The following is a 25,389-nucleotide window of genomic DNA, read 5'->3' on the forward strand; positions in this document are numbered from 1 at the left end:
CCGGGGCCGGGACAACGCCGGGGACACCCCGGCCCCGGGCCCGGCGGGGTTTGGGAAGAGGGATTCCCTGTGGGATGGAGGATGTGGCTCCCTCGGGGCCGGTAAAGTCCAGAACTTGGCAAACTCCGGCCCTGGGAGTGCTGAAACTGTGCCAGCTGCTCCCTGTGGGCACCCCGGAGCCCCCCAAACCTCTGCAGTGCCCACGGGGGACACTGAGGCACAGGGGGGACACCGAGGGCTGACCTGGAGGGGTTTGGGAAGAGGGATTCCCTGTGGGATGGAGGATGTGGCTCCAAGTCCAGAACTTGGCAAACTCCGGCCCTGGGAGTGCTGAAACTGTGCCACCTCCTCCCTGCGGGCACCCTGGAACCCTCCAGAGCTCTGTGGCACCCACAGGGACACTGAGGCACGGGGGGGTCACTGTGGGCTGACCTGGAGGGGTTTGGGCAGCAGGAGGATGTGGCTCCCCCAAAATCAGGGCCTGGCAACCCCCACGGTGGGAGTTGGCACCGTGGGCACTCCCCTGAGCCCCCCAGAGCTCTGCAGCACCCCCGGGGGGGACACTGAGGCACGGAGGGGGTCAAGCAGCCACTGGGGACATCATGGGCTGACCTGGAGGGGTTTGGGAAGTGGGATTGAGGACGGATTCCCTGTGGGATGCAGGATGTGACTCCCTCACAGTCAGGGCCACGGTGGGAGTTGGCACCGTGGGTACCCCCCTGAGCCCCCCCCAGAGCTCTGCAGCGCCCAGGGGGGAAACTGAGGCACGGGGGGACCCCGAGGCAGAGGGTGTGGCCCGGGGGTGACCCCGTCCCTGCCACGCGTGGCCGGGAGGAGCCGAGGGCAGGAGCGGGAGGAGCCGAGGGCAGGACCGAGGGCAGGACCGGTCGTGCCGGTCCTGGCAGAACCACAACGGGGCCGCCGCGGGCACGGCCCTGGGCGGGGGGGGGGGACGCAGTGACACGGCCAGAGCCGGGGGGGGGTGGCACCGGTGGCACCGTGTCCTTCCCGGGGGAACAGCACCGGGATTTTGGGAAGGGAAACTGAGGCAGCAGCGCCGGATTTGGCGGGGTGGGGTGTGTTCCCCCCACCCCCCCGGGTGCCAGCTCGGCCCCGCTCGAGGCCACGAGGGGAACTGCGGGAAGAACCTGCCAATCAGCCGCTAATTAGCGACTGGCAGGGCTCCCGCGCTCGTTAATTAGCGATAACGAGGGTTTATCTCCAGGCCAGAGGCAGCGGAACACGCGACGCTCCCCCGGCGCTGAAATGGGAGGGTTTATTTAAAACAGCGCTTGGAGGGGGGGCAAGGAGGGGCTGCATAGAAAAATAACCGGGGGGGGTCCCCAGACACCCCCGCGGGACCCTGAACCCCCCCATGGCCACGGTGGTCACCGAGGGGGCAGCGGGGACGGCGAGGGGTCCCACCCCCGGGGGACACCGGCGTGGCCAGCGGGTCCCCCCCGGCCCCAAACCACGGTGCAAACACGCCCTGAGACCCGTGGGGAGATACAGAGCTGGGGACAGAGGCCGGGGGGGCCCCAAGGGTTCCCAGGGGGGTCCCCAAGGGTTCCCAGGGGGTCCCCAGGGGGCTCCCAGGGGGTCCCCAGGAGGTCTCCAGGAGGTTCCCAGGAGGTCTCCAGGAGGTTCCCAGGAGGTCCTCAGGAGGTCCCCAGGAGGTTCCCAAGAGGTTCCCAAGAGTTCCCAGGAGGTCCCAAAGAGTTCCAGGGGGTCCCAAAAAGTTCCAGGGGGTCCCCAAGGGTTCCCAGGAGGTCCCCAAGAGTTCCCAGGACGTCCCCAAGAGGCTCCCAAGGGGTCCCCAGGAGGTTCCCAGGGGGTTCCCAAGAGATTCCCAGGAGGTCCCCAGGAGGTTCCCAGGAGGTCCCCGGGAGGTTCCCAGAGGGTTCCCACCCTTCCTTCCTTCATGTCCTCGGAAGAGTTTTTTTTCCTCGAGCAGCAGCAGCAGCAGCATCCGAAGGGGGAATTGGCCCCGCTCCAGGGGGAACTGGCCCCGCTCCAGGGGGAACTGGCCCCACTCCAGGGGGAACTGGCCCCACTCCAGGGGGAACTGGCCCCACTCCAGGGGGAACTGGCCCCGCTGCGGCGTGTCAGCAGGAGCTGGTCTGGAGGTTGGGCTCGTTGAGCAGGGAGGCGATGGAGGACGGGCCGTAGGCGCTGTCGAACTCCTCGTCCGAGCTCAGCTGCTCGTCCTGCAGCGACGCGTCGGCCGCCGAGCGCGCGGCTCTGCGCCTGGGGACGGGCAACCCGGGCTCAGCCCTCCCCCTGTCACGGCTCCAGGACCCCCTGTCAGGGACCCAGGAGCTCCCTGGACCCCCAGGGTTCCCTACCAGGCCTCCTTCTCCAGCGCCTTGACGCGGTTCTGCAGCTGCTCGTTGAGCTCGTGCTGCTCCTCCAGCTCCCGCTGCGCCTTCTTCCGCGCGCCCTCCAGGCGCTCGATCTCCTCCTCCGCCTCGTCCACCTGCCTCTTCAGGGCCTTCACCCGCAGGCTCAGCTGGAATCCCACGGGATTAGAGCGGGGAAGGGTCCCCCAGAGCCCCCCCCGAGGGTCCCATCCCCGCCCAACCTGGTCCTTCTGGTTGCTGACGCTCTGCCGCTCGTCGTCGATCTGGATGCTGAGCTCCTTCACCTTCCTCTCCAGCTTGCGGTTGGAGGAGAGCAGGACGTTCTTCTCCCTGGGGAAGAGCCACGGAGGGGATCGTGGGACCCCCACCCAGGCAGGGGAGGCACCCCCTGAACGCTGGGGATGCCCAGGGTACCTCTCCTCGGCCTGCAGCTGGTCCTGCAGCTCCTCCAGCCGCGCTTCCAGCTGGGACACGGTGCTGCTGGGCCGGTGCTGCCCCTCGGAACTGGCCAGGCGGTTCTTCAGCTCCTTGTTCTGCAAAATCCCCCCAAAATTATCTCCCTGTCACACCCCACACTTCTGCAAAATCCCCCCAAAATTATATCCCTGTCACACCCCCCAATTCTGCAAAATCCCCCAAAATTTTATCCCTGTCACCCCTCCCCACTTCTGCAAAATCCCCCCAAAATTATATCCCTGTCACCCCCCCCAATTCTGCAAAATCCCCCAAAATTTTATCCCTGTCACCCCTCCCCAGTTCTGCAAAATCCCCCCCCAAAATTATATCCCTGTCACACCCCACACTTCTGCAAAATCCCCTCAAAATTTTATCCCTGTCACATCCCACACTTCTGCAAAATCCCCCCAAAATTATATCCCTGTCACCCCTCCCCAATTCTGCAAAATCCCCCCAAAATTATACCCCTGTCACCCCTCCCCACTTCTGCAAAATCCCCCCAAAATTATATCCCTGTCACCCCTCCCCAGTTCTGCAAAATCCCCCCAAAATTATCTCCCTGTCACACCCCCCACTTCTGCAAAATCCCCCCAAAATTTTATCCCTGTCACACCCAACAATTCTGCAAAATCCCCCCAAAATTATCTCCCTGTCACACCCCCCACTTCTGCAAAATCCCCCTAAAATTATATCCCTGTCATCCCTCCCCAATTCTGCAAAACACCCCAAAATTATATCCCTGTCACACCCCCACTTCTGCAAAATCCCCCAAAATTTTATCCCTGTCACCCCTCCCCAATTCTGCAAAATCCCCTCAAAATTTTATCCCTGTCACACCCCCACTTCTGCAAAATCCCCCCAAAATTATATCCCTGTCACACCCCACAATTCTGCAAAATCCCCCCCCCAAATTTTACTGCTGTCACCCCTCCCCACTTCTGCAAAACCCCCCAAAATTTCCCCCCTGTCCCCCCCCCCCGGGGCTCTGGGCTGGGCGGGGAAGGTCCCAGGCCTGGTTTATGTAAAGCTGGTGGTGAGTCAGGGCCCAGGAAGCCTTTTCCGAGGAGGAGCCGGGTTATACAACAGCAAGGAACGTGTTGGCACCGGCCTGGGCACGAGGAGAGGCCGGAGGGGACTGGGATACACTGGGATACACTGGGATACACCGGGATACACCGGGAACACCGAGTGTGACAACCCCACGACGCTCGTCCCCCTTCACCTCCCCAGTTCCGGCTCCTGAATCCCTTTGTCGGCCAAAAAATTCCCCCCCAAGCCCCCTCCAGGTGTCAACAGGAGCCCTTGGAAGTGGCAATTCCAGAGTGGAAGTTTTCCTGGGAAGTGGCAATTCCAGGGTGGGAACAAGCCCGGCTCGGGGAGGTCGGTTCCCATGGATCCGGCTCGTTAGGAGCCGGCTCGTTAAGGAACGAAGGGCTGGGAGAGCAATTCCCGGCAGGATGGTGGGAATCACGAGGGAAAAGGGGGGAATTCCACAGGGAAAGGAGCCCTGGGAGGTGGCAGAGGGCTCCAGGGATGGGAATGGGAATGATGGGATGGATCCAGGTGGCAGAGGGCTCCAGGGATGGGAATGATGGGATGGATCCAGGTGGCAGAGGCCTCCAGGGATGGGAATGATGGGATGGATCCAGGTGGCAGAGGGCTCCAGGGATGGGAATGGGAATGATGGGATGGATCCAGGTGGCAGAGGGCTCCAGGGATGGGAATGATGGGATGGATCCAGGTGGCAGAGGCCTCCAGGGATGGGAATGATGGGATGGATCCAGGTGGCAGAGGGCTCCAGGGATGGGAATGATGGGATGGATCCAGGTGGCAGAGGGCTCCAGGGATGGGAATGATGGGATGGATCCAGGTGGCAGAGGGCTCCAGGGATGGGAATGGGAATGATGGGATGGATCCAGGTGGCAGAGGGCTCCAGGGATGGGAATGGGAATGATGGGATGGATCCAGGTGGCAGAGGGCTCCAGGGATGGGGAATGGGAATGATGGGATGGATCCAGGTGGCAGAGGGCTCCAGGGATGGGGAATGGGAATGATGGGATGGATCCAGGTGGCAGAGGGCTCCAGGGATGGGAATGGGAATGATGGGATGGATCCAGGTGGCAGAGAGCTCCAGGGATGGGAATGATGGGATGGATCCAGGTGGCAGAGGGCTCCAGGGATGGGAATGATGGGATGGATCCAGGTGGCAGAGGGCTCCAGGGAGGGGGAATGGGAATGGTGGGATGGATCCAGGTGGCAGAGGGCTCCAGGGATGGGAATGATGGGATGGATCCGGAGCACGGAGGAGGAATGACTTCCCAGAGCTCCTCGGGAACGCGGCCTCGCTCCCAAGGGATGCTCCAAGAGGCTTTTCCAGGGAAAAGGGTCCATCCCGCTGCCCCCCGGGACACAGGGGTGTGGTGGTGGATCCGTCTGGATCCGTCCCCGCCGCGGCTCATCCCTACCTGCCGCTCCAGGGACACCTTGTCACATTCCAGGTCCTGGCGGCTGGAGCGTTCCTGGAGCAGCTCCGCCCGCAGCTGCTCGATCTGGGAACGAGGACACGGCTCCGGGTTGGGATTTGGCCACATCCTTTGCCAGGTGGGATGCAGGAGCCACCAGAATTCCCACCGGAATTCCCGCCGGAATTCCCACCGGAATTCCCACCAGAATTCCCACCAGGTGGGCTCGGGTGTCCCATCCCACGGGACCCCAAAAACCTCCAAATCCGGGAGGATTTTCGGGTCCTTCCCGAACCAAATCCCACGAGCAGCCCGGAGAGCTCCGGGGCTGGAGTTTCCCACCGGAGGGTTCCAACTGGTGGAACTGGGATTTGGGGACTGGGGGGGGCGGGAATGGGTTTGATCCAGGGATGGGACGAACCAGAACTGCCTCAGGCACATCCAGGGGTTGAGGGAAAAGCATCCCCTGGGATGTTTCCCGGATGGAAAAGCGGGAAACCCGTTCTGCCCCCCTTGTCAGAGCCTGAGGGGAGGGAATTCCCTTTCCAAGCCCCGGGCTGGATCCCTGTGGGGCAGGAGGGGGAGGCCAATCCCGGGATCCTGGTGAATCCCAGGAGGCTCCACTGGGATCCTGGTGAATCCCAGGAGGCTCCATCGGGATCCTGGTGAATCCCAGGAGGCTCCATCGGGATCCTGGTGAATCCCAGGAGGCTCCACTGGGATCCTGGTGAATCCCAGGAGGCTCCACTGGGATCCTGGTGAATCCCAGGAGGCTCCATTGGGATCCTGGTGAATCCCAGGAGGCTCCAACAGCTCCAGTTTTGAGGGAATAACCAGGTGGGGTCAGAGGGAGGGAAGAGTCCAGGACTTAAGCGGATTTCAGCCCCCAAATTCCCACCCCAGCCCCAAATCTCACCCCTGGGAATTTCTTTTGGAATTTTTTTCCTTTCTTCCCTAAACTCGTGTAATTCCCATTCACGCCCAAACTTTTCCAGCATTTCATTCCCATTGTCATTCCCAGTGTATTTAGTGACGGAGCTGCTCGTTAGGGAGTCGTTAACGTGGTGTTAATTCCAGGATTCCCGAGTTATCCCGAGTTATTCCCGGCTCCCACCTGGTCCCTGCTCCGGCTGACCCGCTCCGTCAGCAGCTCCACCGTGCTCCTCTCCTCATCCAGCTCCACTTCCAGCCGCTTGGACTTCTCCTGCAAAAGATTCGGGATGAGGAAGGTCACCTCGAGCCACGGGGGGGGTGCGGGATGAATGATGGGAAGCGGGAAAGGCGCGGGAATTCCGGAGGGGACGGATCCGCTCCCAAAAACGCAAAGCCGGGAACGCTCCGACGCATCCCGGGATTCGGGAAGGGATGGGAAATGCTGGGATATGACCCAGGGGGGAGAAGCCCCCACCGAGCCCTGGAGAGGCACCGGGAAAAGCCGGGAAGAGCCGGGAAAAGCCGGGAAGAGCCGGGAAGAGCAGCAACCAATAAAATCAGGAATCTGATCCCATCCCAGCGCTTCCAGGCTTTGGGAATGACAGGCAGGCTCTGCCCCTGGCTGTCAGCACCGGGCACTGCAGGGCTGGAGGAGAGGGAGGGGTTTTTTTTGGGAGAGGGAGGGGTTTTTTTCGGGATCCCATTCCCACCTCCAGGGTTTTGAGGTGCCGGGATCGATCGTCCTGGGAGCGCTTCCGGGCGTCCACCTCCTGCTCCAGGTTGTGCAGGCGCTGGAGCAGCACCTCCTTATCCAGCAGGACGTTCTCCTTCTCGGCCTGGCTCTCCTGCAGCGCCTGCTTCAGCCGGGACACCTGCGGGAACGGCCCTTCCAGCTGGGAAGTGTCCCCAGGGAAGGGCCTTTCCAGGTGGGAAGTGTCTCATGGAAGCAGGGAAGGGGCGTTTCCAGCTGGGAAGTGTCCCCAGGGAAGGGCCTTTCCAGGTGGGAAGTGTCTCATGGAAGCAGGGAAGGGGCGTTTCCAGCTGGGAAGTGTCCCCAGGGAAGGGGCCTTTCCAGGTGGGAAGTGTCCCAGGGAAGGACCTTTCCAGGTGGGAAGCGTCCCCAGGGAAGGGCCTTTCCAGGTGGGAAGTGTCCCCAGGGAAGGGCCCTTCCAGGTGGGAAGTGTCCCCAGGGAAGGGCCTTTCCAGGTGGGAAGTGTCTCAGGGAGGGGCCTTTCCAGGTGGGAAGTGTCCCCAGGGAAGGGCCTTTCCAGCTGGGAAGTGTCCCCAGGGAAGGGGCCTTTCCAGGTGGGAAGTGTCCCCAGGGAAGGACATTTCCAGGTGGGAATTGTCCCATGGAAGCAGGGAAGGGGCGTTTCCAGGTGGGAAGTGTCCCCAGGGAAGAGGGAAGGGGCGTTTCCAGGTGGGAAGCGTCCCAGGGAAGGGCCTTTCCAGGTGGGAAGTGTCCCCAGGGAAGGGGCGTTTCCAGGTGGGAAGTGTCCCCAGGGAAGGGCCTTTCCAGGTGGGAAGTGTCCCCAGGGAAGGACATTTCCAGCTGGGAAGTGTCCCAGGGAAGGGCCTTTCCAGGTGGGAAGTGTCCCAGGGAAGGGCCTTTCCAGCTGGGAAGTGTCCCAGGGAAGCAGGGAAGGGGTGTTTCCAGGTGGGAATTATTCCCATGGAAGCCGGGAAGGGGCGTTTCCAGGTGGGAAGTGTCCCAGGGAAGCAGGGAAGGGGCGTTTCCAGGTGGGAATTGTCCCATGGAAGCAGGGAAGGAGCAGTCCCAGCCCCGAACCTCGTCCTGCAGCCGCCCGAGGCTGAGCTGCATCTTCTCCACCTCGGCCCCGCGGTCCTTGGCCTGCTTCTGGGAATCCGTGATCTCCCGCCGGGATTTCTCCTTGAATTCCTCCAGCTGCGCCCTCAGGGAGCTCAGGGAGCTCTGGGATTCCGCCGTCATCTGCTCCAGCTGCCGGAGAGGGGAGGCGGGTCGGGAATCCCAGCGGGAATCCCAGCGGGAGCTGGGAGAGGGAAGGGAAGGGAAGGGAAGGGAAGGGAAGGGAAGGGAAGGGAAGGGAAGGGAAGGGAAGGGAAGGGAAGGGAATGGGAAAGGGAAAGGGAAAGGGAAAGGGAAAGGGAAAGGGAAAGGGAAAGGGAAAGGGAAAGGGAAAGGAAAAGGGAAAGGGAAAGGGAAAGGGAAAGGGAAAGGGAAAGGGAAAGGGAAAGGGAAGGTTTGGGAAGGGAAGGGAAGGTTTGGGAAGGGAAGGTTTGGGAAAGTTTGGGAAGGTTTGGGAAGGTATGGGAAGGGAATGGGAAAGGGGAAGGGAAAGGGAATGGGAAAGGGGAATGGGAAAGGGAATGGGGAAGGGGAAGGGGAAGGGAATGGGATGGGGAAGGGAAAGGGGAAGGGAAAGGGGAAGGGGAAAGGGGAAGGGGAATGGGAAAGGGAATGGGAAACGGGAATGGGAAAGGGGAATGGGAAAGGGAATGGGAAAGGGGAAGGGAAAGGGAATGGGAAAGGAGAAGGGAAAGGGAATGGGAAAGGGGAAGGGAATGGGGAAGGGGAAGGGAATGGGATGGGGATGGGAAAGGGGATGGGGAAGGGAAAGGGGAAGGGAAGGGGAAAGGGGAATGGGAAAGGGAATGGGAAAGGGAATGGGAAAGGGGAAGGGAAAGGGGAAGGGGAAAGGGGATGGGGAAGGGAATGGGAAAGAGAATGGGAAAGGGAAAGGGGAAGGGGAAGGGAAAGGGGAAGGGAAAGGGGAAGGGAAGGGGGTTCCCAGCCCCGACCTCTCTGTTGAGCCTCTCGGTGGTTCGGTCCAGGAGCCGTTTCTGCTCCTCCAGCTCGTTCTTGGAGCGCTTGAGCTGCTCCTTCTGCCGCTGCTCCTCCTGCAGGGACAGGCTCAGGTCCTGCTGCTCCTGGGCCAGCCGGGCCAGGCCCCGCTCGGCCTCTTCCAGCCGCGTCTCCAGGGACCTCTTGGCCAACAGCAGCTCCTGCTCCCGCTCCGTGGCCTCTCCCAGCGACTCCTCCGCCTGCCTGCGCTCGGCCTGCGGGGAAGGAGCTCTTCCAACCCCTTCCCCGAGCTCGGGAAGAGCTCTGGGAAGCTCGGGGAACGCTCCCAGTACCTCCAGTTTGGCGACCTTGTCCTTGAGCCGGGCCTGGGAGCCCTCCCAGTTCTCCCCCAGGCGCTCGTATTCCTTCAGCTTCGTCTCCAGGCCCAGGAATTCCCTCCTCAGGTCGTCGTTCTGCTCCTGCACTTCCCTCAGGCTGGACTCCAGCGCCCGCCTCGCCTGCTCCGACGCCTCCCGGGCGCTCTCCAGGGAGGCCTTGGCCTGGATGGGATCACCCAGGGGTTCATTTGGGCTGTGTGCACCAGGATAAGCCAACAGTTCCCAAACCTTCCCCTTCCCAGGTGCCTGGGATCATCCAGGGGGTTCACTTGGGCTGCATCCACTGGGATAAGCCAACAATTCCCAAAGCTTCCCCTCCCCTGGTGCCTGGGATCATCCAGGGGGTTCATTTGGGCTGTGTCCATCGGGATGAGCCAACAATTCCCAAACCTTCCCCTCCCTCTGTGCCTGGGATCATCCAGGGGGTTCATTTGGGCTGCATCCACTGGGATGAGCCAACAGTTCCCAAACCTTCCCCTTCCCTGGTGCCTGGGATCACCCAGGGGGTTCATTCGGGCTGCATTCAGCAGGATAAGCCAAGTTCCCAAAGACTCCTTTCCCAAAGCTTCCCCTTTCCTGGTGCCTGGGATCATCCAGGGGTTCACTTGGGCTGTATCCACTGGGATGAGCCAACAATTCCCAAACCTTCCCCCTTCCCAAACCTTCCCCCCCCCAGGTGCCTGGGATCACCCAGGGGTTCACTTGGGCTGCATCCACTGGGATGAGCCAACAATTCCCAGACCTTCCCCTTCCCTGGTGCCTGGGTTCACTGGGATCATCCAGGGGGTTCACTTGGGCTGCATCCACTGGGATAAGCCAACAGTTCCCAAAGATTCCCTTCCCAAACCTTCCCCTCCCCTGGTGTCTGGATCACCCATGGCAGGTCTGGGGGCTGCAGCTTCGTCCCACCATCCCGTGGCCACGAAACCTGGGAAGGACCGAGGGAATCCCATCTCAGGAATCCCTCCGGGCGTCTCTTCCCGGCGCTCACCTCGGCCGCCCCGTCCCGCTCCTCCCGGAGCCGCTGCAGGTCCCTGCGGAGCTGCTCCAGCTCCCCATCCCGGCCGGATTCCTGGTCCCTCAGGGCCCCCCTCAGCGCCAGCAGCTCCCGCTCCCGCTCCCGCAGCCGCTCCTCCCGCTCCTGCCGCTCCTCCGCCAGCTCCCGCAGCTCCTGCCGGGATCAGGGGGGATCAGGGGGGATCAGGGGGGCTCAGGGGGGCTCGGGGACCCTGGGGTGGGGGGATCTCCTCCCTTCACCCCTCACCTTCCTGAGGGCCTCCAGCTCGCCGGGATCGGCGGCGCTGCTCCGGGCCTGATCCGCCTCTTCCCGGGCGGCCTGGAAGCGCTCGCGGAGCTCCCGCAGCTCCTCCTCGAACTCCTCCCGCTCCAGCTTCGCCTGCAGCAGCCTGGGGACGGGCAGGGTGGGGCCACCAAAGCCAAAACCCCCCCAGCTCCCGGGGATGGCACCGGGAATGGCACCGGGAATGGCACTGGGATGGCACCGGGAATGGCACCGGGAATGGCACTGGGATGGCACCGGGAATGGCATCGGGAATGGCACTGGGATGGCATCGGGAATGGCATCGGGAATGGCATCGGGAATGGCATCGGGAATGGCATGGGAATGGCATCGGGAGTGGCACTGGGAATGGCACCGGGAATGGCACTGGGAATGGCACTGGGATGGCATCAGGAATGGCATCGGGAATGGCACCGGGAATGGCATCGGGAATGGCATCGGGAATGGCATCGGGAATGGGACTGGGAATGGCACCGGGAATGGCACCGGGAATGGCATCGGGAATGGCACTGGGAATGGCATCGGGAATGGGACTGGGAATGGCACTGGGATGGCATCGGGAATGGCACCGGGAATGGCACTGGGAATGGCACCGGGAATGGCATCGGGAATGGAGGAGGAGGAGGAAGAGGAGGAGGAGGAGGAGAAGGAGGAGAAGGATGAGGAAGAGGAGGAGGAGGAAGAGGAGGAGAAGGAGGAGGAGGAGGAGGAAGAGGAGGAAGAGGAGGAAGAGGAGGAAGAGGAGGAAGAGGAGGAAGAGGAGGAAGAGGAGGAAGAGGAGGAAGAGGAGGAAGAGGAGGAAGAGGAGGAGGAGGAAGAGGAGGAGGAGGAGGAGGAAGAGGAGGAAAAGGAAGAAGAGGAGGAGAACCAGCCCCATCCCCGCTCCCAACCCATTTTAATGGGATTTAGAGTGAAATCCCTGGACAATCCCAAGCCACTGGACCTTCCCAAGGGCTCCTGGTGGCCCCTGGCTCAGCCCCAGCCCCCACACTCACTCCTGCTTGGTGCTCCTGAGCTCGTCCTTGTTCCTCTGGAACATGTCCCGCCAGTGCCCCGTCTCCTCCGCGCTCTCCTCCAGCTCCCGCTGCAGGGTCCTCACCACCGCCCCCACCTTCTGCCTCTCCGACTCCAGGTCGGCTTTGTCCTGCAGGGAAGCAGCACCACGGGAAGCTCCGGCCACGCTGAGGTCCCAAAAACTCCACAAACCATCTGGGATCCCCCCCCGGCACCTCCATCCCAGGGCGGGGGGATTCTCTGATGGGGTGAGTTTGGGGTGGGACACAGACCCCAAACTGTTTAAAAAAGGGAATTTAGGGGCTCCCAGACCCTCCCCAGCACCTCCACCCCAGGGAGGCACCAGCCAGGGCAGGTGGATGCTGCAATGGGGTGAGTTTGGGGTGGGACACAGACCCTGTTTCCAGCTCTGGGACATTTAAAAAAGGGAATTTAGGGGCTCCCAGACCCTCCCCAGCACCTCCACCCCGGGGAGGCACCAGCCAGGGCAGGTGAACAGACGGAATTTGGGGCAGGACACAAACCCTGTGTCCGGCCCACTGAAAGGGGGGATTTGGGGACACCCAGCCCCCCTCCCCAGCCACCCCAAGCCCCCCCGACCTGCGAGATGCCCTCCATGCTCCTCCTCAGCTGCTCCATGTCGCTCTGGCACTGCTGCCTGACCCTCTCCAGCTCCTTGTCGTGGGTGGCCACCTCCTCCTTGAGGGCCCCCTTGAGCGCCGTCAGCTCCCGCTCCCGCAGCCGCAGCTGCTCCTCCTGCCTCTGCCTCGAGCTCAGGGCCTCCTCCAGCTCCTCCCGGGCCTCCAGCAGCTCCTGCAGGGACGGGGTGAGGCGCAGGGTGGTGGCACGACGGGACAGTCACCCCCTGGGGCCACCACCAGGCCCGTACCTTGTACAGGGACTCGGCGTCCGGGGAGGCTCCGGGGCTCTGGCGCAGCCGCTCGAGCTCCCGGCGCGTGGCCAGGAGCTGCTCCTCGCAGTCCCCCAGCCGGCTCTCCACCTGCTCCTTGGAGGATCTCACCTCCTTCAGCCTGGAAAGAGGCGTGGGAATCCCTCGGGGACCCGCTCCCTGCTCTGGACCCCCCGTCCACGGGCACCGACACCCGTGGGATGACCCCACTGACCTCCCACCATCAGCATTCCCACCCCTGGGACGGACAGACCCCCCCGCCCCGGGGACAGACAGATGTCCCAGCGCCCTGGGGCAGCTCTTACTCCTGCAGACTCCTCTGTAGCTCCAGGTTTTTCTTCTCCAGAGCCCCCTGGAGCCGCTGGGTCTCCGCTTCGGCCTCGCGGAGCCGGGAGGGGCCCCCCGGCAGCTCCAGCTTCTGGCGGAGCTGTGGGACAAGGGGACAAGGGGACACCGGTGACACCCCCTCCTTGAGGGGGCTCCTGACCCCCCCTCCCCGCCCCAGGAAGGACACCTGCACCCCAACATCCCCCAGAGCACCCAGCAGGGAAATCAGACTCAGCCTCAGAGCAGGGTCAGAGCAGGGACCTGCTGTGCCTCCCCTCCCCCAGGGGTGTAATTTGGGGACCCCAAAACCCCCCCTCGACCTGCTCGGCCTCACCTTGGTCTCCTCATCGAGCTTCTCCTGCAGCTCCTCCACCTTCCTGGCCAGTTCCCTGTGCTGGGGTTGGGAACACGCCCCGTCCTTGGGGGGCACCTGGGGAGACACCCCTGGGTTCACTGGGCGGGTTTGGGGTCCTGCAACCCCCCCAGAACCACGGGGATCCCACCCCTGGGATGTCAGGACACGGTGCTGGGAGGGCAGGAGCCCCCAGGGGGGATTGGGGGACCCCTGGGAACGGGGCAGCCCCGGGATGGCCTCGACTCACCACCAGCTCCTGCATCTTCTCCAGCAGCCGGGAGGTTTTCCTCTTCAGGGAGATCTCACTCTCACTGCTCCTGGGGGGGTTGGATTTGTGGGAAGCAGTTGGGAATGGGGGGAGGGGGCACAGAATGGGGGGTGAAAACACCCCGGTGCTCTGCTGGTTCAGCTCCCCCCCCAAAATCCTGAGCTCAGGGACATCCCTGCTCCCAAACCATCCCCCCAAAATCCTGAGCTCAGGGACATCCCTGTTCCCAAACCACCCCCCCAAAATCCTGATCTTGGGAACATCCCTGCTCCCAAACCATCCCCCCAAAATCCATCCCTGCTCCCAAACCATCCCCCCAAAATCCATCCCTGCTCCCAAACCACCCCCCCAAATCCATCCCTGCTCCCAAACCATCCCCCCAAAATCCATCCCTGCTCCCAAACCACCCCCCCAAATCCATCCCTGCTCCCAAACCATCCCCCCAAAATCCATCCCTGCTCCCAAACCACCCCCCAAAATCCATCCCTGCTCCCAAACCACCCCCCCCAGCATCCCAGCCCCGGCCAGCGGGGCTTTGGGAAAGGGGCAGGGAACGATGGGGCACTCAGGGGGCACTCGGGGGGCTCGGGGGGGCCCTGGGGGGCCCTGGGGGGCCCTGGGGGCCTCACCCCTCCTTCAGGATGCTGTAGATGAGCTCCTTGGGGTGTTCACTGCCACCAGGCTGGGCCACCTCCCGCTGATCCCGCAGCAGGTCCGGGGTGGATTTGAGCTGCCAGGAGGGATAAAAAGCTCAGCTCCAGCCGGGACACGAGTGCCCCCCTCGTGCCCCCCTCGGTTAAGGGACCCCAGCGGGATCCAGAGCCCCCCCCTCCTACCTGCAGCTCTGCCCGGGCTTTGCTCTGCTCCTCCGTGGCCCGAATTCCCCGCTGGACCTTCACCCCTGCCCCGTCCATCCCCCCGGATCCCCGCGGGGGGCTGCGGCTGCCGGCGGGTCCCGAGGGCTGGGGGCGAGTCCCGCGGCCGTCCGGGCCATCCCGGTGGGACAAATCCCGGTGGGACACGCGGCCGTCCAGGCTCTGCGAGCGCTTCCTCTCGGCCGAGGGGATGCGGCCCCTCCTGGCCGCCCTTCCCCGCTGCTGCTGCTGCCCCTTCCCGTCGAATTTGCTGATCAGGGAATCCACCGAGGACAGCGGCTTGGTGTCCACGTCCCCCCCGGCCACCTCCGGCTCCGAGGACGGCTCCTCGCCCGCGGCCCCCGGGGGTTTGTGCCCCGGGGCGATGCTCGAGGCGCTGCCGCTCTTCCCCCCGTTCGGGGCCCGGCGCTGCTGCTGCTGCTGCTGCCGCTGGATGCCGGGAATGCCGCGGGCCGGGGGCTCCTCGGCGGCGGCGCTGAGCAGGTCCCCGTGGCTCTGTGTCCTCCGCAGCTCCTCGCCCGCCGCGGGCTGGGGGTCCCGCCGGGAGCCCCCCGGAGCCTCCTCGTCCGAGGTGCTGTAGGAGCCGTGCCGGCGCTGCCGCCCCGCGTAGGGGTTCTCCGGCAGGTCCGAGTCGGAGCTGACGGAGCCCGAGGGCCAGGGGGGGGTCGGGTAGGACCCGTCGCTCTTGATCTGCACCCCGAAGGAGTCGCCGCCCTTGTCGCCGCTGTTGAGGACCACGAAGGGCTGCCCGGCGATGCCCTGGACCCGCACGGCCACGCCGTAGGAGCCGGGCTTGCCCCGCGGCTTCGGGGGTCTGCGGGGCTCCTGGAGGTCGTTGATGAAGCGGATCTGGACGCCGTAATCCACCGGGCTCTGCTTCTCCATCCCCGCCGGCCGCTCCATCGCCGCGGGCTCGGCGGTGCTGGGGGGACGCAGAGAGAGGGAGGGGAGGGGTGGGGGAGTATCCCCGAATCACAGGAGGGTCCGGCGGCGCCTTCCCGGCGGGACGGGAGCCAGAGGACACGCGGTGCCAGCGCTGCGGCGTCCCCAGGACACAGGACGGGGACGAGGATTTGCTGTGCCAGCACCGGCAGCGCTTCGGCCGCTCGCGGGGGGGACTCTGGGGACGGAGAAACCCCCGCACCGCACCCGCAGCATCCTCGGCGGAGCCTTCACCCCCCCCCCGCGCGTCCTGCCCTTGGCGGGGGGATGCGGGGGGATGCGGGGGGATGCGGGCTCCGCAGCCCGGGCTCGGCCGCCGCCGCATTCCCGGTTTTTTTCCTGCGGAAACGCCGCCGCAGCCCTGGCCGCGGCTCCGGGGGCCCCTCAGCATCACCCCCAGCGCCCCGCGGGCCCCCTCGTCCCGTGGGGAGGGGACAGAGATGAGCAGTGACATATTGGGAACAGCGTGATGGAACCCTCCCCCTCGGTCCCGGGGCGATGCCGGCCCGACAGGGAGCGGAGGGAGCGGGGGGGGGGCTGCCCTATGAGCACCGGAGAGGGGGGGGATGAGGGATGGAAAAGCCCCAAATCGCCCCTCCGGCACCGCGCGTCCCCCGCCCCGAGCCCCGGGAGCAGCCGCAGCTCCTTTCTCTCTGTGCCTCAAATAAACCGGGAGCGACGCGAGCCCCGCTCGCACCCCCCCGATCCCGGAGGGTGTCCCGGGGGGTGCTGGAACGCGGAGAAAAACCAAAAAGCAGCCCCCAAACCACACGCCGGGAGTCACACACACACACACATCCAGCTCGGGGACAGGGATGGTGCAGGGATGCGGATGGAGCAGCGGGATCCCAGCGCGGGGATGGGATCTCGTGTCCTTGCATCGCCCCCGAGCCCGGGACTCCTCCTGTGCCCACCCCGGGGAGGAAGACGGGGCTGGAGCCGCGTTTTCCAGGGAGTCGGGGCGGGAGCAGAGCCGGGAAGGACGAGCTGTTGGCCGGCCCTGGCTCTGCCGGGTCCCCACCGCCCCTCTCTGCTCCCAAACCCCGGCCGAACTCGGCAGGGGCAGCTCGGGCGGCTCCCCCGGGATCTGGAATCAACACGAGCCCGTCGGGGGTCCCGAATCCCTCCCCAGCCCCAGGAGCTGCAGGTGAAGGATCCCTGGAGCCCCAAGAACGGCAGGTGAAGGATCCCTGGAGCCCCAGGAGCTGCAGGTGAAGGATCCCTGGAGCCCAAAAAACTGCAGGTGAAGGATCCCTGGAGCCCCAGGAGCTGCAGGTGAAGGATCCCTGGAGCCGGCACAGGGGTTGGGAGCAGAGTCCTTGTCTCTTAAGCTCATTATCCCTTGCCCGGTGTCGGAATAACGAGATCAGGAACCGACACCAGCCTGGAAACCACCCCCCCCGAGCCCCTAAATCCCATCAGGGTCCCCTAAATCCCATCAGGAGCCCCTAAATCCCACCAGGAGCCCCTAAATCCCATCGGAGGGACCCCTCCGGGAGCCACCGCAGCCCCTCCGGGCGCGGGGGGTTGGGAGGAGCAGCCCGGGCACCAACCTGCAGCCGGGAACCGAGGCCGGGGAAGCGGCTTTGGCACCGAATTCCGAATATTCCATGGCCGCCGGCGTCCAAAGTGCAGCCGGTGACGAGCCCCGGGCTCAGCCCCTCACCTGGATCTGGGTGGGAACGGCGAGCTCTGGGAGCAGCTCCCGCCCCGGGGAGACCTTTGGATGGGCGGCGGGGGCCGGCAGGGCATCATCCCGGGGCCGGGACGTGCCAGCACCACCGAGGGACAGGGCACCGTCCCCACCATCCGGCCTGGCACGGGCGGGAAGCAGGTGGTGGAAAACCGCGGGGGCTCGGAGGCGGCCGGGGCTGGCACCGGGCTCGATCCCAGCCGGGCCGGGAAGAGGATCCTGCTTTTTTTTCCAAGCTCAGAAACCAGGGAGAGGCTTTGCCCTTCCCACCCCGGCTCTGCTCCCTTTTGGGGGCTCTGGCAGCGTTTTGGGGTGGGGGGGAGAGCCGGGAGGAAGCAGGTGAGCCAGGCCCGGCTGGTTAATCTCCCAGGAATGCCTCCCTCCTTCTGGAAAGGCTCCAAGCTCGCAGATAAAGGGGCTGGAGCCGGGATCACATTCCTGTGTGGGAAAGCAACACCCAAGCCGGGCTGGAAACACGGCCCCGGGAGGGGATTTCACCGCAAACCACAAGGAAGGAGCGGTGGAAGCAGAGCGGGGCTAAAAATAGGCCGGGGATTGTCCCCGGGGCCACAAAACACCCGGATCGTGCCCCGGGATGGGCCGGCCCAGGGATGGGGGTACCCGGGCACGGCCGGGGGCGGTGGGAGAGGCCGTCCCGCACCTCTGGAATCGCAGAGCCGGGCTGGCCCGGGGCCAGCGGCGCTCTCGGAGCGCGGCACAATGAGCCCTTTGTGCCGCCGACGTTAACCCAGAAAGTTGTTTTGCAATTCGCGGGCGGGCGCTGGAAGAGGCCGGAGCTGGCCCGGCTCTTCCCCCCACCCAGGGCCGCTGGGAAGGGCGGGGGGAGCAGGGTCGGGCTGATCCTGGGCCTGCCCGGGGCAGGGAATTGGAGCAGGGGCCAAACCCCAAACCCGGCAGAAACCGCTGGATTATCCCAAACCACTTCCAGCTGGTTTGGGCTCCTGGCGCTGCTCAGGCTGCTTCCATCACCCCAAACCACTTCCACACCAGCTGGATTATCCCAAACCACTTCCACACCAGCTGGTTTGGGCTCCTGGCGCTGCTCAGGCTGTTTCCATCACCCCAAACCACTTCCACACCAGCTGGTTTGGGCTCCTGGCTGTTTCCATCACCCCAAACCACTTCCACACTAGCTGGTTTGGGCTCCTGGCTGTTTCCATCACCCCAAAACACTTCCACACCAACCAGTTTGGGCTCCTGGCACCACTGGGGCTGTTTCCATCACCCCAAACCACTTCCACACTGGCTGGTTTGGGCTCCTGGCACCACTCAGGCTACTTCCACCAAGGGTTTTCCCAAAGCTTCGCCCCATCTCGGAGCCACCTTGGTCCAAGCTGAGCCAAAGTCGGGCAGCAAACGCTGCTGGATAATCCCAAACCACTTCCAAAGCTGCTGGATTATCCCAAACCACTTCCACACTGGCTGGTTTGGTCTCCTGGCACCACTGGGGCTGTTTCCATCATCCCAAACCACTTCCAGCTGGTTTGGGCTCCTGGCACCACTGGGCTGTTTCCATCACCCCAAACCACTTCCACACCGGCAGGTTTTTGGCACCCTTTGGGTTGTTTCCACTGAGGTTTTCCCAAAGCTCTGCCCCACCTCAGCCAAACTGAGCCAAAGTCGGGCACAGCAAATGCTGCTGGATTATCCCAAACACTCCCAGCCCGGCTGCTTTGGGCTCCAGGCTGTTTTCCACCAGGAGTTCCCCAAATTCCAGCCCCGTCCCAGCGCCTCTGGCTCCCTGTGTTTGCCCACGGGCTCAAAGTCCAGGATTTTGGGCAAAGGCAGCTCCAGCCCTGCCTGGCACTGGCACCAACTGGCCCTTCCTGCTCTGCCACAGCCTCCAGAGCCCGAAATTCCCAATAAACACACGTGATCCGGGTCGGAGGAACCCGAAACCGGGGCACCTGCGTCACACCAGGGCCGGGTGACAACGGGATCACGGTGACAACAATGGGATCACGGTGACAACGGGGTGACAACGGGGTGCTGGCACCGCCCCAGGGGCTGGGAGAGGGACATCCAGCTGGGATTGGGGCTGGGAGAGGGATATCCAACAGGGATTGGGGCTGGGAGAGGGATATCCAGCTGGGATTGGGTCTGGGAGAGGATATCCAGCTGGATTGGGGCTGGGAGAGGATATAAATGGGGGATTGGGGCTGGGAGAGGGACATCCAGCAGGGATTGGGGTTGGGAGAGGGATATAAATGGGGGATTGGGGCTGGGAGAAGGATATCCAGCTGGATTGGGGTTGGGAGAGGGACATCCAGCAGGGATTGGGGCTGGGAGAGGGACATCCAGCTGGGATTGGGGCTGGGAGAGGGATATCCAACAGGGATTGCGGCTGGGAGAGGGATATCCAACAAGGATTGGGGTGGGAGAGGATATCCAACAGGATTGGGGCTGGGAGAGGGATATCCAGCTGGAATTGGGGCTGGGAGAGGGATATCCAGCTGGGATTGGGGCTGGGAGAGGGACATCCAGCTGGGATTGGGGCTGGAGAGGGATATCCAGCTGGGATTGGGTTGGGAGAGGGATATCCAACAGGGATTGGGGCTGGGAGAGGGATATCCAGCTGGATTGGGGCTGGGAGAGGGATATCCAACAGGGATTGGGGTTGGGAGAGGGACATCCAGCTGGGATTGGGGCTGGGAGAGGGACATCCAGCTGGAATTGGGGCTGGGAGAGGGATATCCAACAAGGATTGGGGTGGGAGAGGGACATCCAGCAGGGATTGGGGCTGGGAGAGGGACATCCAGATGGGATAAGGGTTGGGAGAGGGATATCCAGATGGGGATAAGGGTTGGAAGAAGGGCATCCACACAGGATAAGGGTTGTCAGAGGGACATCCAGATGGGATAAGGGTTAGGAGAGGGACATCCAGCTGGGGTTGGGGTGGGAGAGGGACATCCAGCCGGGACAAGGGCCGTCCCGCAGGCCGTGTCCATGTCCCCCGGGGCTCCCTGTGACCCGATAAGAGCCGAATTCCTCCGCATCCCGCCGGCCGCAGGCAGAGCCCGCGGGTTAATCATCAACCCCGAGACTGGAAAATCCCGTTCCTGCCGCTCCCAGGGAAAACAAAAGCCTCGTCCCGTCCTTCAGGGGGTCAGAGCCGTCACCGACCCGCCCCTCCCGGCGCAGGTCTCGGGTTCTCCGCGGCACCCACGCGATCGATTTACACTTCCCGAGCCTTTGAAACCGGAGTTTCTCTGGGAGCCGGGAACGGGAGCCGGGAACGGCCCCGGGGGGATAACGGGGAGCAGCCGCAGCTCCCCGGGGCCGCGGGGATCTGTTTTCACCCCAAATCCCGCCCCGGGGCGACGCCGCTCCCACCCCAAAAAGGCGCTGGAAGGAGGTCCCGTGGGACCCCCCGCGGGGGGCGAGGGGCTGCGCTGGAAAACCCTTTATCGGGAGATGGAAACGCGGCTCCCAAAAAAAAACCAGTTGGACCGGTCGGGGCGGTGGGAGGGGAGAGCGAACCACAAACACCCTCCCGAACAAAAGCCGGTGGCGAAGGACGAGGACGGGGACACGCGAGCGAGTTCCTGGGGGGTGGGAGGGAGGGATCCGGGCACCCAAAGGATCCCGCTGGATCAGGACGGCACCCAAAGCCCTGGATTTTTCCATCTTATTTAAACGAGCTGCTAAAAATACGGCCCCGGGAGCGCGGCAAAGTAGGGCAGCTCCGCACGGCGAAGCTGCGGCTTTCGGGGGTTGGGGGGGCTGCTGGAATTCCAGGGGGGTCCCAGAATTCCAGGGGGGCCCCAGAATTCCAGGGGGGCTCCTGCCAGGTCCCAGAGGCTCTTCCCTCCCTCCTGGGATCCGAGGAGAAGCAGCGGCGGGTCCCCTATAGAGGGAGGGGTAGGGGACCTGGGCGAGGCCCCTCCCAAAACCGGGAGCACCCGCAGGGACAATTCCCACAGGGAAAGGCGGGTCCCGCATGGAATGGCAGTGCCTGGGAGGGACAGGGAACGGCGGGGCCTGCAGGGGCTGTAGGGTCCAGGGAGAGCTCACCTGGGGGGGGCCTATAGGGCGAGAAGACCCCTATGGGGGCAGCTATAGGGGCAAGGACAGGGACAAGGGGGCACCTGTAGAGTCTCTACAGGGCACGGTGGCCCCAAAAGGAGGTTCCTGTCAGGCCCAGCCCCTGTAGGGTCTGCTGTAGGGTCTGCTGTAGGGCAGGACACACTCGGGATAACAGCCCCTGTAGGGTCTGCTGTAGGGCAGGACACACGTGGGACAACAGCCCCTGTAGGGTCTGCTGTAGGGCAGGACACACTCGGGATAACAGCCCCTGTAGGGTCTGCTGTAGGCAGGACACAGCCGGGATAACAGCCCCTATAGGATCTGTTATAGGACAGGTCACAGCCTGAGCTCACAGCCCCTATAGGATCTGCTGTAGGGGCAGGACACACGTGGGAAAACAGCCCTATAAGCTGTGTTATAGCACAGATCACACCCTGAGCTCACAGCCCCTATAGGATCTGCTGTAGGGGCAGGACACACGTGGGATAACAGCCCCTATAAGCTCTGCTATAGGACAGGTCACACCCTGAGCTCACAGCCCCTATAGGATCTGCTATAGGACAGGTCACACCCTGAGCTCACAGCCCCTATAGGATCTGTTATAGGACAGGTCACACCCTGAGCTCACAGCCCCTATAGGATCTGTTATAGGACAGGTCACACCCTGAGCTCACAGCCCCTATAGGATCTGCTGTAGGGCAGGTCACACCCTGAGCTCACAGCCCCTATAGGATCTGCTATAGACAGATCACACCCTGAGCTCACAGCCCCTATAAGCTGTGTTATAGGACAGGTCACACCCTGAGCTCACAGCCCCTATAGGATCTGCTATAGGACAGGTCACACCCTGAGCTCACAGCCCCTCTGGCACCAGCCCCTTCCACAGGACAGGGCACATCCAGGAAGGACAACCCCTCCAGCCCCCATGGGCTCTGCCCGGGGCAGGGCACACACCCCAGAGAACAGACCCTGCCGAGGGGCAGCACCCCCTGCCATGGGGCAGGACCCCTCTCCCATGGGTCAACGTCCCCTCCCATGGGGCAGGACCCTCTCCCAGACCAACAGGACCCCCCTCCCATGGGTCAAGACACCCTCCCATGGGGCAGGACCCTCTCCCGGACCAACAGGACCCCCCTCCCACGGGTTAAGACCCCCCTCCATGGGGCAGGACCCTCCTCCCATGGGGCAGGACCCCCCCTCCCATGGGTCAAGACCCCCTGCCATGGGTCAGGACCCTCTCCCAGACCAACAGGACCCCCCTCCCATGGGTCAGGACCCTCTCCCGGATCAACAGGACCCCCCTCCCACGGGTTAAGACCCCCTGCCATGGGTCAAGACCCCCTGCCATAGGTCAGGACCCCCCTGCCATGGGTCAAGACCCCCTGCCATGGGTCAAGACCCTCTCCAGACCAACAGGACCCCCCTCCCATGGGTCAAAGACACCCTCCCATGGGCAGGACCCACTCCCAGACCAACAGGACCCCCCTCCATGGGTCAAGACACCCTCCCATGGGGCAAGACCCTCTCCCAGACCAACAGAACCCCCCTCCCATGGGTCATGACCCCTCCCCGCGGGTCAGGACCCGCTCCGGTGGGTCAGCAGGGTCATGGCCCCCTGCCCAGGGTCAGGACCCCCTCCCCGGTCCCTGACCCCCCGGTCCCTGACCCCCCGGTCCCTGACCCCCCGGTCCCTGACCCCCCCCTCCCGGTCCCTGACCCCCCCCTCCCCGATCCCCCCCCTCACTCACCTCCCGCCGCTCCCGCCGCCGCCACCGCAACCTGTTACCTTCGCTCAGGCCCCGCCCACCCCGCGCCCATTGGTCCGTGCCGCGCCGGGCCCCGCCCCCCTGGCGCGGCCACGGCCACCGACCCGCGCCTACGACCACGCCCCCCCGGCGTCACGTGGCTCACCTGGCGCGGGCGCCGCCACCTTGGGGAGGGACCCGCGGGAGGGGAAGCTCCGCCACGCACAAGATGGCGCCCGGGCCACGCCACGCCCCCCTCCCTACGGCGGCCGGGAGCGGCCGCGCTTCTCCCGCCGCGCACGCGCGGAGGCGCCGTGACTAAGATGGAGGGGCTGGAGCCGCGTTTGTCGCTGTCGGGCTCCTCGGCCCCGCCGTTTTGGGCCGGGGGTCCCGCCCCGGGGCAAACCTACATCCCCGGCGGCACCGGGATAGGGCCCTGTGCAGGGACACTGCCTTCGCCCGCACGCTGTGAGAGCGGGCCGGGGGGGGCCGGGGATGGGGCTGGGGGGGGTCACTGGGACTCGGGTGGGAGCAAACTGGGGGGACTGGGGGGGCTGGGGGGGGCTGGGGAGGGGATGGGGGGCTCTGGGGAAGGGGCGAGGATGGGGCTGAGGGAGATCGGGGGAAGGGGAGGGTCCCTGGGGGTTGGGGGGGGCAGAGTGGGGGAGCTGAGGGTGGGAGGAAGGGGGAGATGGAAGGAGAAGAGAGTCTGGGGGTGCAGAGGGGGGGTCTGGGGTGACTGGGGAAACTGGAGCAGGGGCGGGGGGGGATCCAAAGGGGGGGAGTGGGGAGATGGGGAAGGGGGAGATGGGGAGGGGGGAGATGGGGAGGGGGGAGATGGAAGGAGAAGGTCTGTGAAGGTTCCTGGGGGCTGGGGGGAGATGGGGAGGGGGGGAGATGGAAGGAGAAGAGAGTCTGGGGGTGCACAGGGGGGATCTGGGGTGACTGGGGAAACTGGGAGCAGGGGCTCCAAGAGTGGGAGTGGGGAGATGGGGACTGAGGGAGATGGAAGGAGAAGGTCTGTGAAGGTTTCCTGGGGTCTGGGGATCTGGGGGGAGATGGGGCTGAGGGGAGATGAGGAGGGGGGAGATGGAAGGAGAAGGTCTGTGAAGGTTCCTGGGGGTTGGGGGGAGATGGGGAGGAGGAAGATGAGGAGGGGGGAGGTGGAAGGAGAAGGTCTGTGAAGGTTCCTGGGGTCTGGGGGGAGATGGGGAGGAGGGAGATGAGGAGGGGGGAGGTGGAAGGAGGTCTGTGAAGGTTCCTGGGGTCTGAGGGGAGATGGGGAGGGGGGAGATGGAAGGAGAGGTCTGTGAAGGTTCCTGGGTGCTGGGCTGACTGGGATAACTGGGATAACTGGGAGCAGGGCTGAGCAGCATCCCAAAGCAGGGGGGAGCTGTGGGATGGTGCCAGGGGGGCCGGAGGAGCCCGGGGGGGGCTCGAGGAGGGGTCTCAAGGAGGGGAGTTGTGGGATGGTGCCAGGGGGGCTGGAGGAGCCCGGGGGGGCTCGAGGAGGGGTCTCAAGGAGGGCAGTGCTGGGATGGTGCCAGGGGGGCTGGAGGAGCCCGGGGGGCTCGAGGAGGGGTCTCAAGGAGGGGAGTTGTGGGATGGTGCCGGGGGGGCTGGAGGAGCCCAGGGGGGGGCTCGAGGAGGGGCCTCAAGGAGGGTTGTTGTGGGATGGTGCCGGGGGGGCTCGAGGAGGGGGTCTCAAGCAGGGCAGCTGTGGGATGGTTCCAGGGGGTCTCAAGGAGGGGTCTCAAGGAGGGCAGTGCTGGGATGGTGCCGGGGGGGCTCGAGGAGGGGTCTCAAGGAGGGGAGTTGTGGGATGGTGCCAGGGGGGCCGGAGGAGCCCGGGGGGGCTCGAGGAGGGGTCTCAAGGAGGGCAGTGCTGGGATGGTGCCAGGGGGCTGGAGGAGCCCGGGGGGGCTTGAAGAGGGGTCTCAAGGAGGGCAGTGCTGGGATGGTGCCAGGGGGGCTCGAGGAGGGGTCTCAAGGAGGGGAGTTGTGGGATGGTGCTGGGGGGCCGGAGGAGCCCGGGGGGGTCTCAAGGAGGGGGAGTTGTGGGATGGTGCCAGGGGGGCTCGAGGAGGGGTCTCAAGGAGGGGAGTTGTGGGATGGTGCCAGGGGGGGCTGGAGGAGCCCGGGGGGGCTCGAGGAGGGGAGTTGGTGGATGGTGCCTGGGGGGCTCGAGGAGGGGTCTCAAGGAGGGCAGTGCTGGGATGGTGCCAGGGGGGCCGGAGGAGCCCGGGGGGGTCTGATCCCCTCTCTCTGTGCCCCCCCAGGAGCCCGATGGTGACGGGCACGTCGGTGCTGGGGGTGAGGTTCGAGGGGGGGGTGATGCTGGCCGCCGACACCGTGGGCTCCTACGGCTCCCTGGCCCGGTTCCGGGGCATCTCCCGCCTCCTGAGGGTCAACGACTGCACCGTCCTGGGGCCTCGGGAGACTACGCCGACTTCCAGTACCTGCAGCAGGTCATCGACCAGATGGTGTAAGGGATTCGGGGGGAAAACGGGGATTTTGGGGGGGTTGGGGGGTAAATAGGA

At 64.6% G+C, this 25,389-nt stretch overlaps 3 protein-coding genes across 3 annotated transcripts in view; 2 read left to right on the forward strand and 1 right to left on the reverse strand.

The window, feature by feature from the left end:
* Positions 1-1,799: 1,799 nt before the first annotated feature.
* CGN (cingulin) lies at positions 1,800-18,140 on the reverse strand. Its single transcript, XM_064638659.1, has 23 exons — positions 18,094-18,140; positions 16,918-18,006; positions 14,384-15,344; positions 14,177-14,277; positions 13,527-13,596; positions 13,259-13,354; positions 12,903-13,024; positions 12,577-12,718; positions 12,288-12,500; positions 11,669-11,817; positions 10,638-10,779; positions 10,365-10,544; positions 9,329-9,535; positions 8,993-9,250; positions 8,001-8,171; positions 6,922-7,083; positions 6,393-6,482; positions 5,282-5,365; positions 2,775-2,893; positions 2,582-2,690; positions 2,346-2,509; positions 2,058-2,247; positions 1,800-1,973 (listed from the first exon to the last, which is right to left on the reverse strand). The coding sequence occupies exons 2-22, from the start codon at positions 16,974-16,976 to the stop codon at positions 2,106-2,108; spliced, it is 3,741 nt and encodes a 1,246-aa protein (XP_064494729.1). The 5' UTR covers positions 16,977-18,006; positions 18,094-18,140; the 3' UTR covers positions 1,800-1,973; positions 2,058-2,105.
* Positions 11,284-11,544, forward strand: LOC135403898 (histone H3.v1-like; the record flags this gene model as incomplete). The annotated part of the gene is made up of 1 exon (XM_064638329.1): positions 11,284-11,544. A coding segment is annotated over exon 1 (261 nt), but the record flags the coding sequence as incomplete, so codon positions are not given.
* Positions 18,141-23,183: 5,043 nt separating the features above from the next.
* Positions 23,184-25,389, forward strand: part of PSMB4 (proteasome 20S subunit beta 4) — a 5,227-nt gene continuing 3,021 nt past the window's right edge. Inside the window, 3 exon segments of the mRNA XM_064638342.1 lie at positions 23,184-23,317; positions 25,129-25,271; positions 25,274-25,334. Of these exon segments, the coding sequence (XP_064494412.1) occupies positions 25,136-25,271; positions 25,274-25,334 (197 nt within the window). The 5' untranslated portion in view covers positions 23,184-23,317; positions 25,129-25,135.

The sequence above is a fragment of the Pseudopipra pipra genome, chromosome 29 (genome assembly GCF_036250125.1).
Source record: "Pseudopipra pipra isolate bDixPip1 chromosome 29, bDixPip1.hap1, whole genome shotgun sequence".
Taxonomy (NCBI): Eukaryota; Metazoa; Chordata; class Aves; order Passeriformes; family Pipridae; genus Pseudopipra; species Pseudopipra pipra.